The sequence below is a fragment of the Marmota monax genome, unplaced genomic scaffold (genome assembly GCF_021218885.2).
Source record: "Marmota monax isolate L192 unplaced genomic scaffold, Marmota_monax_Labrador192_F-V1.1 WCK01_AAM20220418_F8-fsc00071, whole genome shotgun sequence".
NCBI lineage: Eukaryota > Metazoa > Chordata > Mammalia > Rodentia > Sciuridae > Marmota > Marmota monax.
In genome coordinates, this window is record NW_026695217.1 from 2,305,925 (window position 1) to 2,322,270 (window position 16,346).

Consider the following 16,346-nt stretch of genomic DNA (forward strand, 5'->3'; position numbering starts at 1 on the left):
TGTTTTGCAATTTTTAGTGTTTACATCAGGTAACTATCAGTAATTATTCTGTTAAACTTCACAGTTATAGAACTTTTTTGAAAAATTATATCAAGTCAGTAATTAAGAGATATTTGTGTAATAATTACTTTCTTATGAACAATTGCAGAGTAGTCAAATCAGAGTCACTGTTTCATTGTAAAATTATGCCAATATTACTTTTTAAAACGTCTTATAGAATATTTCAAATGTGCAGAAGCCTAGATAGAATAGTGTAATGAATGAACCTCTGTACTCCTTTTTAAGATAAACAATTATGGACTTTTTTTGGTCTCTGTTGCACATATTTTTGAGTAACATTGCATACATCACGTTATTTCCCTCTGTGAGTATTTCAGTATACATCTTTATTTTTTTTTAAATTATTTTTTAGTTGTAGTTGGACACAATATCTTTATTTTATTCATTTATTTTTATGTGGTGCTGAAGATTGAACCCAGGGTCTTGCACGTGCGAGGTGAGCATTCTACCACTGAGCCCCAGCCCTCAGTATACATCTTTAAAGAGAGATCTCTCTCCTTATGCATATATTAAACATAACCACATCATTATCACATTTAAGAAAATAGTCATTCTTTAGTATCATCAAATATTCTGCAAAATTTTTATCTTTTAAAAAAATGGTTTCATCCACTTATCTAAATAAAGCCATTGTGTTGCTGGCTCATTGTGTGTCTTCAGCCTCCATGTTCCTCTGTCCCCTCATGTGCTGTAAATATGTAATGATGATATTTGTAATTCAGTCTAGGGAATTAGAATGCTTGTGTAGCATGCCCAAGGCCCTGTGTGTGATCCCTAGCACCACAAAAGGAGAGGGGAGGAAAAAAACAGATTTAAGGAGCATGATATGGTGGTGGTGGTATTCCTATCAAGAAGTGCATAGTTTCCAGTTGTCTGCAAAACGTAGGTAGCACGTAAAGGATTCTTCTAGTAAAATTTTCCTTTTGGATGCCATATCTTATTTTCAAGCAAAGGTGCATCCTTAAGAACAAACATCATTTCTTTGAGAATCTTAAAAATCTCGGAGTTAATATTGGTAGAAGCATTTATACCATCTAGGACTTCTCTAGTTATTAATCTGCATCTTTATTTTCTGGATTTGATGCTTCTGTGATAATTGGTGTTTTGTGATAGGTAGGTTTTTTACAAAACTAGATCCATCTGTTTTGAAGCAATATCACGAAGTCACCTTCCCTGCGTGCTACTTCCATTTCTTGGAAGTAGTTCTTTGTTCAGGTGTTTCAGAATCATCTGCATAATTTTAAAAAAACACTCATATTGGAGCTACAAAAGTACAAAATCACAGTTTCCTTGTGTTATTCTTCAGTGTATCTAAGGACTGAGAACAGTGACCTGGAATGTGTCAGAACCAGATGTTCCTAAATCTGTTTTCTGAAGTTCAGTCACATATTCTACTTTGAAGATTTTTTGCTGTATTCCAGCAGTGTTCATAGTGGTACTTCAAATGGACTCACTTTTTTGCTTAATTTAACAAGAGGTTAATAGTGCCACAGACACAAAAGAAAAAGGTGCACATTAAAATGAAATGCTTAACTGTTGAAATTTAACTTGTCATTCATTCCACATTTTGGAAAACAGTGATCTCCATGAAACAATTTATTTTAAGCATTTCTTCTCGGCTAGTTTATGTTTTCAGATCTGTTTTACAGCATTTAAATGTTTTGTGGTTTTTGTGATTTCTGATACCATTTTGACAATTGGATGAGATTGGCTTTGATCAGATGTGTTTAAATTAACAAGGGTTTTGAGAATTTATCTCATGTAGGCTATTGAGAATATGAGGCAGCATTAAAGAAATGAAAAAACCTGTATGAGTATGTAGTAAGAAATAGTTATGATTTAAAGTTTATTTTTCTGGCCTTCTGATGACTCTGTTTTCAAAAGTGCCTGAAAAATATACCTGGGTTAAATCAGATTCTTTGTGAATCAGTGTAGCTTACAGTGAAAAGAAGAAATGCTTTAACAGAAGTCTTGGATTCCTAGGAGTCCTTATTATGTAAATTTATGAAAGTTACTTCCTTTTAAGTCATTTCTAAGTTAATTGAGGTATTATACATGAAGTTCAGTGTCCAGCCATTGAGTTACGCAAATGCTTCCCCAAAACGGTAATATTTATTCCATTGCATTCAAATTGTTTTTAGTTTCTTATGATTGAGGATTGTATTTTGGTTCCTTTTGAATTATTGTTTATCCTGACAACAGTTATTCTTGAATAAGATAAAATTAATGGGACCAGTTAAAAACAACATGTATAAGTTAGGGATTCATCAAAAACTATATGTTTTTATTCTGGACTTTATTGATTATGTAATTTTTGGAGGGTTTTTTAAAAACATGTTTAAGGTATACAGCACATTTTGATAAACATAGTGAAATGGTTACTATAGTCAACCAATTAAAATCACATTTTTACCTGTTTATGTATGGGTACTTAGAGCACCTGAAATCTTTCTTAGCAAGTTTCTAGTATATAGTATAATTCAATATTGTAACTATAGTCCTTGCAGGTATTAGATCATAAGCTTTTTCATCCTACATGTATCTGTAGATTTATACCCTTTAACCTATTCCATGCCTCATTCCCTGCTAACAACCATTTTATTTTCTATTTCTGGGTAAATTAGTTTGCACATAAAAGTAAGATTGTACAATATTTGTCTTTCTGTGACTGTCATGTTTCACTTAGCATACTCTCTTATAGGTTCATCTATGTTGTAGCATATGACAAGGTTTTTCCCTTTTTTAAAGACTGAATAACATTCCTGTGTGTGTACACACTGCAGTTTCTTTATCCATTCATCCATCGATAGATACAAGTTGTTGCCAAGTCATAACTATTGTGAATAATGCTTCAGTGGATGTGGGAATGCATATCTTCATGAGGTGGTGGTTTCATTTATTTCAGATATAGACCAAGGAATGGAATTGCTAGATTATGTATTATGTTTTTTTTTTTTTTTTTTTTTTTGAGGAATCTCCATATTTCTTTTCAATAGTGACTAAACCAACTTAAATTCTTGTCAACAGTGTAGTGTGCTAAGATGCCCTTTTCTCCATGCCCTGAATAGCCTTTCTGTTTCTTGTCATTTGGGCAGTCACCATTCTAACAGGTGTGAGTGACGTCTTGTGGTATTGATTTGCTTTTCCTTGTTGATTAGTCATGTTGAGTACTTTTTATTTATTGGTCATTATTACGTCTTTTGGAAAATGTCTGTTTGGGCTCTTTGGCCATTTTCAAATTAGGCTATTGCTTTTTACAATTGAGTTTGCAAATTTCTCATATATTTTTGAATATTAAATTCCTTAATTTTCTGTTTTTTAAAAATCATGAATTTCTGGGCATAAGGGGATTTTTCTGTGTTATCATTATCACCAAATTGGTATGAAGAAGAATCTTACTTAAAATAAGTATTATTACTTCTTGGTGAGTAAGGTGTTAATTATGGTCAGTTTTCTTTAAACTACTTACTGTTCAGAGGGATAAACATGTCCTGGATTTAACTTTTTAGTAATGTCATTTAAGAAGCAATCATACTGTGCCCCTCAAATGAACTGTTCACTTTCTTTGTCATTTTGCAGCATCCTGAGGTTGGCATTAAACTTATCCCAGTGGAGCCCATGACTTCTGATCAGGACACTAAAGTTGTGGCTGAACCGCAGGCGCAGCGAGTCCAGGAGGGCAAGGACAGCTCTCATCTGGTGGGTGTTGTGGGCCAGGAGGGCCAGGGGCAGCCATTTCTCTTTCTTTACCTTAAACTTTAGAAGCAAATCAAAACAACAGCACTAGAGTACCTTAGGGTCTACGTATAGGTGGTATAGTCTTACAGAGGGGAAAGGACTTCTTACCCATCTGAGGTTGAGATAAACAAGAGAAAAACATATATTTATTTAGTAATAAGTTTTATGTGACACATAGCCTTCAGAAATAAAGATAGGGAAAGCTATGTATTTTTCACAAGTCTAATACAGAAGTAGAGAGTTATGTAAAAGCATAGACAAAAGTAGTTATGATCTAATAGTAATAAACTGGGGAGAACTTAACAAGGGCACTTTGTTCCCATTTTTCTTGGCTTCCTTATGTGGCATTCCTGTCCTCTGAGTGTAGAGCAGGACCCCCTCTGAAATGAGGGTCTTAATATTTATTTTCAGGAGAAGGTTATCAGGTTTTATGACTCATTTAAGGAGAAGAAGAATGAGGTGAGTATTCTATATTTAGTTGTAGATGAACATGATAAGTTTATTTTTTTTTTGTAGTACTGGGGATCGAACCCAGTGCCTCACATGTGCTAGGCAAGCACTCTACCACTGAGTCACAACCCCAGAATGAATATTCTAGTTTTTATGGCCTGAATCTGCTGTTTTCTTCACATGCCAAGATGCAATGATTGGGGTGTTGTATTCAGAACCTCATCAGTCTTAAAAAATGTCTGGGTAGCTTAGTAGGGAAAACTGTAAGAACCAGGTGATAGAACAAAAGGTTAGTTGTAACTATAAATACTTGAAGCTTTGTTATTTATTTATTTAGTTAGTACATTCTGTGGATTGAACCTAAGGGAGCTTTACCACTGAGCTACATCCCCATCTCTTTTTATTTTTTATTTTGAGACAGGGTGTAAGTTTCATAGGGCCTTGAACTTGGGATCCTCCTGTTTTATCCTTGATTACAAACATGTGCCACACACATTTAAAATTTTCATATTTCAAAACAAGAAAATGCAGTTGTAAATCCTGAACTAACATCATAGCCACTGTAATAAAGTAAAGCCATTATAGCCATTGCAGTAAAGAGTTATTTAGGATTATAAATTTGAATACTTTCTCTTTTGGGGGGATACCAGGGATTGAATCTTGGGACGTTTACCCACTGAGCCACATTTCTAGTCCTTTTAGAGACAGGATCTTGCTGAGGTGTCTAGGGCCTTGCTAAGTTGCTGAGGCTGACTTTGAACTTGGCTATTCTCCTGCCTCAGCGTTCCAGGCCTCTGAGATTACAGGCATGCACCACTGTGCCCAGCTTGAGTACCTTCATTTTATCATGTTAGGAAATAATATTTCATGTTTCTGAATTGATTTTAGGAAAAGTAACTTAATTTTTCCCTTTTGAAACTTAGAAGGAATTTTACTTATAATGTGCTGTGAGAATTTTAAAAAGCAATTTTAAGACTCCTATAATCTGAATCTTATAATTTATGATTTTTAAAATATATATATTTTTAGTTGTAGTTGGACACAATATCTTTATTTACTTTTATGTGGTGCTGAGGATGGAACCCAGTGCCTCACATATGCTAGGTGAGTGCTCTACTGCTGAGCCACAACCCCAGTCCATAAATTTATGATTTTATCATATGAAAATATATTTCCCAGTAGCTTTGGTTTTGCTTAATTACCGTAGTTTGAAATGGTTGTCTTTATATTACAGTGATGGTATCTTTGTTTTCAATTTTACAGATGAATGGTCCTATATCTCAAAGCACTTCTCAAACAAGTTCCATCCCAGCTTTGAGTCAGGTAATTAATTTCCAAGATTATCACAGATTGTTTAATCACAGTGGAGGCTCACAGATAGCTCCTCACAACAAAAGTTTATTGTTTAAAAAGATATATGTATGTAAACACACTTGCATGCATATGTGTGTGTGTGTACACACACACACACACACACACACATAAGTTAATGTTAAATGTTTCTCAAAAAGACAATGGGGACCCGGTTCATCACTATATTCCCCCCACAGTAAATGTCAATATTGTGTGTCCTTTTCTGTTCTCTGTGTAATGTACAGTTAACAGACAAGCAGTGTTCCATATTTATTCTTCTCAGACATTCATCATGTTTTTAATGGTTCACTGTTAGTATATGATTAGCCTTACATTTTGATAATCTCTTTGGAGCACACAAGTTAAATAGTAAATAATAAAAGAATAAGGAAATGGAATCCCATTGTTTTTAAATCCTGATTTTCACCATTTGCATATGCATATGTGAAGTGTATTTATAGTATTCCAAATTCAATTCTTAAAATATTTATAGTAATCCTCATCTGTTTGCTCAAATAAGCAGTTTACATAGAAATTAAAGGAGAGGTTGGGTTGGTAATCTCGTGTGTGTGTGTGTGTGTGTGTGTGTGTGTGTGTAGAGCTAGGGATCAAAACTAGGGCCTTATGCATGTCAAGCAAGTGCTCTACCACTGAGTCACATCTTCAGTCCTTGATCTAATTTGAATCAGGTAGAATTTCTAAAAACATTTTAAAAACACTACCCTAAACTCGTATATTTCATCATTTTATTATTCCTGTTGGATTGGAAGTATGCAGTTTGATATTTAGATTTACCGAGTTGTGCAACCATGGCTGGCTGTAATGTAGTTTTCGAATATTTTCATTACCCCCCACCATGCCCATTTACAGTTAATCCCCATTCCTCCCTTATTCCTGGTCAATCGCAAGTGTGCTTTCTGTCTTTACCTTTTCTGTATCCTGTTGGCTTCCATAGTGGCTTGGTGTGCTGTTTCTAGTACGAAGATAGGCAGTACTTTGAGTGAAATTTGAGTATTAATTTATTCAACAACACTTGAATGCAATTGATAAAGATGGTTAAGACAGTTCTATGGGGACATTGTTTGCAGATTATCATGAGATACACATATATCTATTGTAGCTCTATTACACTAGGAAAGTTTATTACCAATTTTTGTGTGAACTTTAGATACAGAATGAGTATAGCCATGGAGATAGGAGGCATTGAGGTGTAGTTGTGTCTACAGAAGAAATGTTTTTCTGTTTTGTCCCTAGTTAAATAAAGGAGGGTCATTTTGAATGTTCTGACTTTGATGTAATAAAAGGCTACTGTCCTTGAAGCATATTGTACTAATAGAGTTAAAGTACTAAATTTGAATTAAATTTTCCTGCATTTACAGAATGGGAAAATGATAAAAACTCTGGAACTCTTGAGATTTCAGAAATTGGAAGGAGACTAGGAAGGGAGTGGTCAGAGAGATGTAAAGAAAAAAAGACGGCAATGTTTGGTTGAAATGGAATGAGATAGTGGCCAAATGAAGTGACATGAAATAAAGATCTATTGATTAGACAGATTGGAACAAAGTGGGTCTTCAGTTGTAACCTTAGCAAGAGCAGTTCCAAAGGGCAGTATAGGCAAAACAGATTCAGGACGTGGTGATGTAATGTACACAAGAATGTTCTACATACGATATTTGCTTCGGTGGTGAGAGGATGGATAGGGAGAGCAGGAGATGGATCAAAAGGGCTTTGAGGCTGTTTGAGATGAGGAGGCAGCCAATCTGGCAGCGGGTCTCCATGAAGGATCTCCTTCATGAGGAAGAAACAGTATCTGACAGTGGGCATTTGGCAACAAAGTCATTTGGTTAAATGCCTTTAATCTTACCTGTTAAGGCTACAGACACCATCTGTAGCAAAGACCATTATCAAAGGTTTTGTGCTGCTGCTGAAGTCTGTTCAAGGATTCCAGATTCGAAATGCTGCTGCTCAAACAACACAGTTTGCAGCCAGGTTGCCTGATTTTCCTTGGAGTAACTACTTTGGCCTTGGAGTCATTTTCCATTTTGATGATCCTTTTGCATTCTACCATAAATGAATGGCAAGTTTGAGAGAAGAATGTAAGTGTGTGATGTGTTTAAAGTACAAGTAATATGAGGTAGAAGTGTTAAATTATGTGCTGGGAAGAAAAACACGTAAGTCATTCTACATCTTTTCTAATCATAATGTGAAACTTAAAAGCTTAAATCAGAAATCAAACTCTTCTGCATACAAAACTTATGTTCTGTAAAATGTGATCTGTACCAGAATAATCTTTTAAAACTCTTTTAAAGGTAATAAGATCAGAAAACTTGAGTCTTTCCATTTATTCATTAAATTAAATTAAAAACCATTTCACTTCTTTTCTTTTCTCTGTGGTAGTGCTAGGGGTTGAATTCAGGACTTCACATGTGCTAGGCAAGTGCCTTACAAATGATCTCTAGTCTCAACCCAAAACCTCACTGTTGATCATATAGTTTCTGAATGAATATTTATAAACTAGTAATTCAGATTAATTAGTACAGCCTGTATCTTGAATGAGAGTAGGCTAGCTATCAGAAAGCTCGAATTTCCATGAAAGTATCCAGTGCCTATTTCTTTTTTTTTTAAGAGAGAATTTTTTTTTATAATATTTATTTTTTAGTTTTTGGCAGACACAATATCTTTATTTTTATGTGGTGCTTAGGATTGAACCCAGCGAGGGGCGCGTGCCAGGCGAGCATGCTACCGCTTGAGCCACATCCACAGCCCCCCAGTGCCTATTTCTTATATATGGACAATAACTACCTCTTTTTAGCACATTATTTATCTTTCAGGTTAAACTTGTCAGTAGTGCAGAGTGCTTTTGAGATACTTCCTGCTATGGGTACTAGATTAATTTCTTCTTTTTTCTCTTGCTTTTTTTTTTTTTTCTTAGTTATAATTTTCAGGCATCTACAGAATGGAGTGAATAATATAGTGAACCCTAATGTTCCCTTCATGAAAAAGCATGACTCCTTCTGCTGAGCTGCTCTTGTTTGTTTTTTCCTCTGCCTTATACACATAATCATTTAGAATTTTATGTTTCTGTTTACTGGAGCTTGTGATGCTCCTGCCTCAGCCTATCATATAGCTGGGATTACAGGTGTGTACCAACCACACCCAGCTTTTCTGGGGTATTCTTAAGCAGATCCTAGGTAATTTGTCATTTTGCCATAGTAGTTCCTTATTATCTCTCTTATGTTTATTCCCATATCTGATAGAATTAGTTGTAATTTCTTTATACCCACAAACATTATTTCTTGAAGCTGGAAAATTAGATACAACTGTAAATAGCTATGAATTCAGAGAAACAAAGTTCTAGAAATTGTTTTCTTTTTGGGAATTTACAGACTAACTTCTTTGGTTGACAATTATTCCATGAAAAGTTATTCAGAAAATATTAAAACACTCTAGAAAAACCAGAAGTCTGAACAGTTCTTCCTTTGGCTGAGATAACAATTTTAATTGTTTCATAATTTAGTTCATGAAAATAAGAAAAACTAATGTAGCTCTGTGTGTGTGTGTGTGTGTTTTCTCTCTGCTGTTCTGAACCTTTGGCTTCCGTGGACTATTTGTGTTTCAGCACATTGAGTATGATAGTTGTCAGGCAGGGTTCTCTTGTCATTAGGATTTGGATTTGAGTGGCAGGAACATGTGACTGCTGTGCAAGGAGTTATTTTTGGTGTGTGGGTGTTGGCTTCTCAGAAAGCAAGTTTGTGTGAGATGCATTTGTAGAGGCTCAGAAAAGGACAGGCGTTGTAATGTGAGTTTTTGGACTTTTGAACATGGGTTGTTGCTTCAGCAAAGAATTAAGTAGTGACAATGACAATGAGAAAATTGGCCTGCTACAGAAATCTGTGGTGGAGAAGGAACCGGAGAACAAGATAAGTAAAACTTTATCTTCATTATTTGATACCCTTGAGGGTGAGGAGCTTCACAATGTTGAAAATGGAGCCAGCAGAGCAGCTGCCGGCATTAACGTGTGGACTAGAACTTTTACAAGATCTGGGTACAAAGGAAATCAGAGACCAAATCAGTCACTGAATTCTATTTCGTCTTCCATATATAAGTTTTTAACTAGATATGAAAATTTAGATGAGAGAGATAAGAATTCAGATATTGTTGTTACTGAGCAGAATTCTGAGAGTGTCCCTGACCTGCTGTGCATGGGTACTGACAGACAGGGCTGTTCTGAAGATGGCCAGCCTGTCTTATGTGTGCCAGTATGTTCTGACCAAGGTCTCCAGGAGGAAATTTCTCCAAGTGACCATCTGTGCTATTACATAGGCACTTGTGAAAACTCGTTTATAGAGAAAGAAAGATTGTTAAATGTTCAAATCAGTGGTTTTAAAGAGAATAATAACTCTTTCAATGTGTCCAGTAGGGTGAGGCAAGGTGAAAACCCTGTTTGTGTTGATGACAAACAGTGTGAGAATTCAGGAAAGGAGTTTTATAGCATTTGTGTTATAGACCCTGACTGCCTGCACATGGAAAAGGAACTGTGCACTCCCATGTATGGAGCAGCTGCAGGAGAAGAATGTCATTCAGCTGTTACTTCTGAGGGGATTCATAGAGTGGATTGGCCTCTAGATAACAGGAAGGAATGTTCAGTCTCTCATGCCATACAAGGGGCAGGAAAGTTACAGCTGCAGCAGCAAGAATTGTCACCACAGGATATGCTGGGTCTAAATGAAGCGAAGGAAATATTTAGTAAAGTAACTAAACCTAGTGTGAAACTTTTAGTCGACAGTGATCCACCTTGTGAAGCAAACGTTGATAGCCTTCAGGCTGAGTCTTTAAGGGCAAAATCTTACACCCAGCCTCCTAAAGATTATACAGAAAGTAGTACCTTACATAATATTGGCCAACTCCATGAATTAAATATTAACATGGACAGTGACTCACTAAAATGTATGTGTGCCATCCCTGAAGAAAGAAAGAGCCATTCTTCAGGAATAGGAAGTCAGATACATGATGCATCTATTAATTTACTTAATGACACTTCGTATGTTGAAGAGAATGATGAATCTAAAGCTGTCACAGTTATTGTTGATCAGAGTTTAAACTTTAAAAATGAAGGAGAAAATCAGTCCACAGAACCACTAAAAGACAATGATCATTTCCACTCCAATGCCAGCAGACCAGATAGCTTTCTTTCTTTTGATCTAGATGGAATTAATTTAAGTCCCAAAAGGTTTATCACCTTGGAGGGCTTTGGAAATAAATGTCTCCTAGTTCATGCTAATTTTGGAGAAGTGGCTCTGAGTAGACTTGATGACAGGCTGGATCCTGTACCTCTTCCTGGGCCATTGTTGATGAAGGAGAAACACCCAGGGGAGAGCATCTTAGGAAATGGAAGTCCCCGACTGGTAAAAAGAGGAGCACTGTCATTGCAATCAGAAAATAGTTCCTCTTATCAAGATGAGAATAGAATTCATATCTTGGAGACTGAAAGTCATGGCAAGGAGAGCGTCTTTGCATTGAAATCTTGGTGTCAGGCAGATCTGTGTGCAAATAGCAAGGCAGATAAAGCTCGGACACAAACATGTGACTTAACTGACATAGGGTGTGAATCAGACGTAGAGGGGACAATCCAGATGATAGACAACTTCAAAGTTAGAATTTCACAAGGAGTTCCTCCAAACAGTGAGTCTCATGATAACTCTAGATCTCTTCAGGGTATCTTTATGTCCTCTGCATCTGTTTTCACCTGCATTGGTAAAGAAGAAAGGGAAAGAGGCCTGCATCATAAAACAGAAGATAAAGTATGTGTGAAGAATTTGGTCAGTATGTTAAATGACCAACTACGTGATCCTCACAGTTTAGAAAATGCCAAAAAAGAGTCACAAGAAAATATTTGTAGAGAAACAAGTGAAGAGGACATAGAAAATGTCAAGTCAGATTCTAAAACAACCCTTGACTGGGAAATAGGGGTACTAAAGTACAAGGCAATAGTCACTGAGGATGCACTAGCTTGTGTGTGTTCTAGTATAACCGAAAATTCTGACCTAGAAATTAGTCAAGTAGAAAAAATTAATGAAACCTATAGAGTGAATGAATACAAAGATAAAGTTCTTAATGTTATATCAACTTTAAGCCAAAGTTCAAATTCAGTCACACAGAAGACAAATGTAGTAGAGAAGAACTCTATTATAAATAGTGGTGAAAGCCCAAAACAGAAGCAGATTTATTCTGAACCAACTGAAGAAGTTTCTGATTCTTTTGGAAATAATTCATCTAAGTTGAGTAAGCCAAAACTAACATGTGAAAAAAAGAGTGAAAGACTTTGTTTGCAGAAAACCAGTATTGACCCTAACATTGTTGACTGCTTAGGTCCATGTGGGACAATTGGATATGCAAATGATTTCAAACAAAGAAATGCCAGGTCCATGCTTAAAGAATCTCCTTTAAATGGTGAGATGCATTTTATGGGAAATTCCAAGGTAACTTTAAAAAATATGGAATTAAGCAACACTTCTGATGGACGTTTCTGTTCGGTTAATGCTGATCCCACCCAAGTAGACAGATACACAGCTATTCCTTTTGATGTACCCCAAGTAATACATGCTGTCCCAGTTGGCAGCAAAGAAATAGTAGTACCAAGTAGTGATAATGTTTTATCACTCACAGAAGATACCTTAAATATATCTGAAAATCCCCCAAAAGTGAATTGGCAGAGTTTTCCAGAAGACTTATACTCCCATTATTTAAATGAATTTTCCTATTACCCAGTGGGAGGGCTAGCAGGTCAGATATTTTCTGAAAGACTGGCAAATGGATATGGTGGATATCAAGTGGGCTATCTCTTGACTAATACAATTGCAAAAGATGCATCAGAAGACGAACAGGTATTTAGTGAGGATCTACACAGTAAGCCACAGGACTTAGAAGATGCTTCATTTTCATTGGAACAGACCCCTTATCAACTACCAGTGTCAATGGACAGTGTTGATTGGGGATGGCCAAATAGAGGTGGACAGTTAGTAAGTATATTTTATCAGTGTTATTTTGCTGTGATATGATAGTCTTTTTAATGGCTTTTAGCTTAAAATTAATGAAGCTTTATTCTAAACAGTGAGTGGTTGTTTGAATTCTTGTACAATGCTGTGAATAACAGTAGCATCAATTTAACCATGTCCAAATAGAAGAATATGAAGTCTCTATTGCTGTATTTAAGCCACAGTTTGTGTGTGAACTAATTTGCATTAAAGCATGTTCCATTATTTACCCCACATCAGCTTTGTGTACACTCTTCTCTGTGGATGTTGCTGCTGCTCTTTCTTCCTTGCCTCAGTGCAATAAGGCCCCTTATGAGAGTATATGTTCACATTGGTGTGTTTTAACCCCTGACAATGCTAGTCACACTTGCAGAATATAAACTTATTTAAAAATAATGTGCTTTCTGCTACTTTTGTGTGGGAAGTATGTATCTAAAGCAGGTAAATTTTGCTACTTTTAACTGGCTTTAAAATCTTGACTGTTTTCCTTCAGTCGGAGTCACTGTATGTAGCTCTTTCTCAGGTTCCTGAGAAGGGGCTGATCCCTTTGGTTTGGAAGTAGCTTTGCAAATGATTCTGTGGGCAGCCAATTTGAGTATCTTTCTAGAAATTCTGTAATAAATGCAAACATTATTCAATAATAGAAAAATAGTCTTGTACATAAAACGGACATATCAAAATGTTGCAATTGAAAGGACATATACTTGTTCCTCAGTATCCACGGGGGATTAGTTCCATAAGCCTGGCAATACCAAAGTCCATGGATGATCAATCTCTTATGTAAAATGGTATAGTATTTGTATATAATCTACACATATCCTCCCACATACTTGAAGTTGTCTCCGGATTACTTAACAATTCCTAATACAAAGTGAATGCTGTGGAAATATTTGTGCTGTATTGTATACAAAAGTGATGACAAAAACTTGTACATGTTATTACAGACGCTGATGTTTTCCCAAATATTTTTGATCCACATGTATCCATAGACACAAAGGACTGACCACTTGGAATACAAAATCTCATTTATTCAACCAGTAGTTTGTTATTTTAGTGGCATTAGGCAAGAAAACCCATTGATAATATTAAGGCAGTAGGTACAATTCAAATACTAATATCTGTAGTATGGAAATAAACAAGTAGAAATCCCATCATAATTTTAAGGAATTGCTCATTAACCCTTTTTTTATCCTTCTATAGCCATATTTAGAAGTGTTACCAGAGTCCCATTTTTCTCCTTAAATAGTTGTAGAGGAAAAAAGTGAAAAATTAAGCCTTTAAAATAATATACATGACTTGGTGTGGTGGTACATGCCTATAATCTCAGTGGCTCTCAAGGCTAAGAGGATCACAAGTTCAAAGTCAACCTCAGCAACTTACCAGAGCTCTAAGTAACTTAATGAGACCCTGTCTCAAAATAAAAAATAAAAAGGGCTGAGGATGGGCTAAGTGCTTAAACACCCCTGGTTTGAATCCCTGGTACAAAATAATAATAATAAATAAAAAACATAGACGCTTTCATGTAAGTACATACAATTAGCAGTTGACTACTAATTGCTCAGTGTTTAGTAGTTGCATGCAGTGTGCAAAGGATTCCTGTTGCTGTCTGTATTTGCATGACTTTAACAGGTACATGCTTTCTATTTTAAATTAACTTTATTTAAATCATGAGATATGCCCAGTTTTCTAAGTTGAGGCATTACCACATTTAATGGTGTTGTCTTACTTTTTCAGGTTATTTCCAAAGTGCTGTTACAGATATCTTTTTAATACTAAATCTTAACATAGCAGCTGTTTCTCCATTTTACAAATAAACAACCAAAGGTGGACACTTCAGTGACTTTGAAGTCAGTGAATTGTTCTGAATTACTAAACTTCATTTAGTGCAACTTCCAAGAACAGTACAGACTTGGGGTTTTATTTCCCGTTATCTCACCTATTTTATGTTTGCCATCTAAATGACACCTCTGGTATTAGTCACTCTAGTTCTTACTCAGTAACTCCTCAGATGGACCATTCTGTTCCTTTCCATAAAATACAAACTTATGAATTTCTGCTACTTTTGTGTTGTATGTATCTAAAGCAGGTAAATTTTGCTACTTTTAATTGGCTTTAAAATCTTTCTTTTAGTCAGAATGACTGTGTAGCTCTTTCTCAGGTCTCTGAGATGGGACTGATCCCACTGGTTTGGAAGAATCTTTGCAAATGATTCTGTGGGCAGCTAATTTGAGTGTCTTTCTAGACTTCTGGGAGACCAAGTGTGCTGTAATAGCTCTTTGTTTTGTTTTTAATTATTTCTCTATTCTATTATAAATTATGAATTAATAATATTTTTAAAAACGGATATTTCATTTTGAGGGGCAGAGGAGTTTTTGTTTGTTTAGAGTATCAGAAATTGGTGATACCCTTCTCTTCAGAGAAGTAGCATTAGCTGTTGATGTAAAATCACTTCAGAGAGTGGCTGTTAAGGTCAGCCTGCTTCTGATTCTAATAACCATTGCTTGCTCGTAAATTTTCAGTGTAAAAATAAGACTTGTATAGCCAAGCAGATGAAACTAGAGTTCTTGATAATTATTTAGAATTATATATGACTACAAAGCAAATAATCATATTTTAAAGAAATGCATCTTTGGGTTTTAAAAAAAATATCATTAATAAAAAAAATTCCGTATGTGCATTTTTAGGAGTTAATGAATTCTTGACTAATGTTTTGTTTTTGCTGATATTGGAACACAATGTTTAAAGAAAAAAGTTAGCTCATTAATTGTACACATTAATAGTTTATACTAGAACTCAACTTTCTAATTGCCATTATTTTTGTTGGCAAGTTACTTAATCTTGCTCTGCCTTGGTTTTCTAATCACAGTATTTATTGAATACTGGTTAACTGCCTAAAATTGTGCTAAGCTTCTGATTTTTTAAAAATATCTTTATTTTATTTATTTATTTTTATGTGGTGCTGAGGATCGAACCCAGGGCCTTGCTCATGCTAGGCGAGCTCTCTACCGCTGAGCCACAATCCCAGCCCCTCTGATTCTTGATTTAGGCTAATTTACCACTTAAGAGGTAATAACTTCTTAAGGGTAGGGTCCTGTTCATTTGAAGCATAAAACTTTGTACATGTTGTCAAATAGTGGAAATTATCATTTTCTGTGTTGTCACTTTGTTAGGTATTGATTCATTCAGCATATTTCTCAAGCACCTCCCTGCTAAGTTCTGGACTCTACTGGGTATTAATGATACAAGGTGAGCAAACCATGGTGGCTGCCACCAAGAGTGTGTAGACAGTACACTCCAAGCCTAGACACCAGGGAGACCATGTGTGCTGTAATAGCTCTAAGTGCTGCTCATGGCCACTTCACAGCCACCACAATGAATCATCTGCAATAATGAACTACAAAACATTGGTTACATAGGACCTTTGTTTGCAAAGGTGCTGAAACTGGAAAAGGTTAATGTCATTTGGTGTTAAGAATTTAAAGAATGCGTAATGTGTACACGAGACTAGAGTCTTAAGTGGGAGGAATGAAACTGAGGTAGGAAAACTTGATTGTGTCTAATTGGGTGTTGGAAAGAACACTGGGCCTAATTAGAAGAGGCCATTTACACAAGTACTAAAGTAGAAAATAGAATAGAGAAATAATTTAAAAACAAAACAGGTCAAGAAGATGCAAATACTTGTGAAAGCTTGGGTGTGGTGAAGTAGGGAGT

The 16,346-nt window shown here is 35.6% G+C and overlaps 1 protein-coding gene across 3 annotated transcripts in view; it reads left to right on the forward strand.

The window, feature by feature from the left end:
* Positions 1–16,346, forward strand: part of Larp4b (La ribonucleoprotein 4B) — a 92,779-nt gene that overhangs the window by 23,657 nt on the left and 52,776 nt on the right. Inside the window, exons 2-3 of one of the 3 annotated variants that reach the window (XM_046432016.2) lie at positions 3,640–3,759; positions 5,512–5,571. In XM_046432016.2, the coding sequence (XP_046287972.1) occupies positions 3,679–3,759; positions 5,512–5,571 (141 nt within the window). In that variant the 5' untranslated portion in view covers positions 3,640–3,678. The other 2 variants (XR_009225665.1, XM_046432015.2) reach the window with 2 other exon arrangements.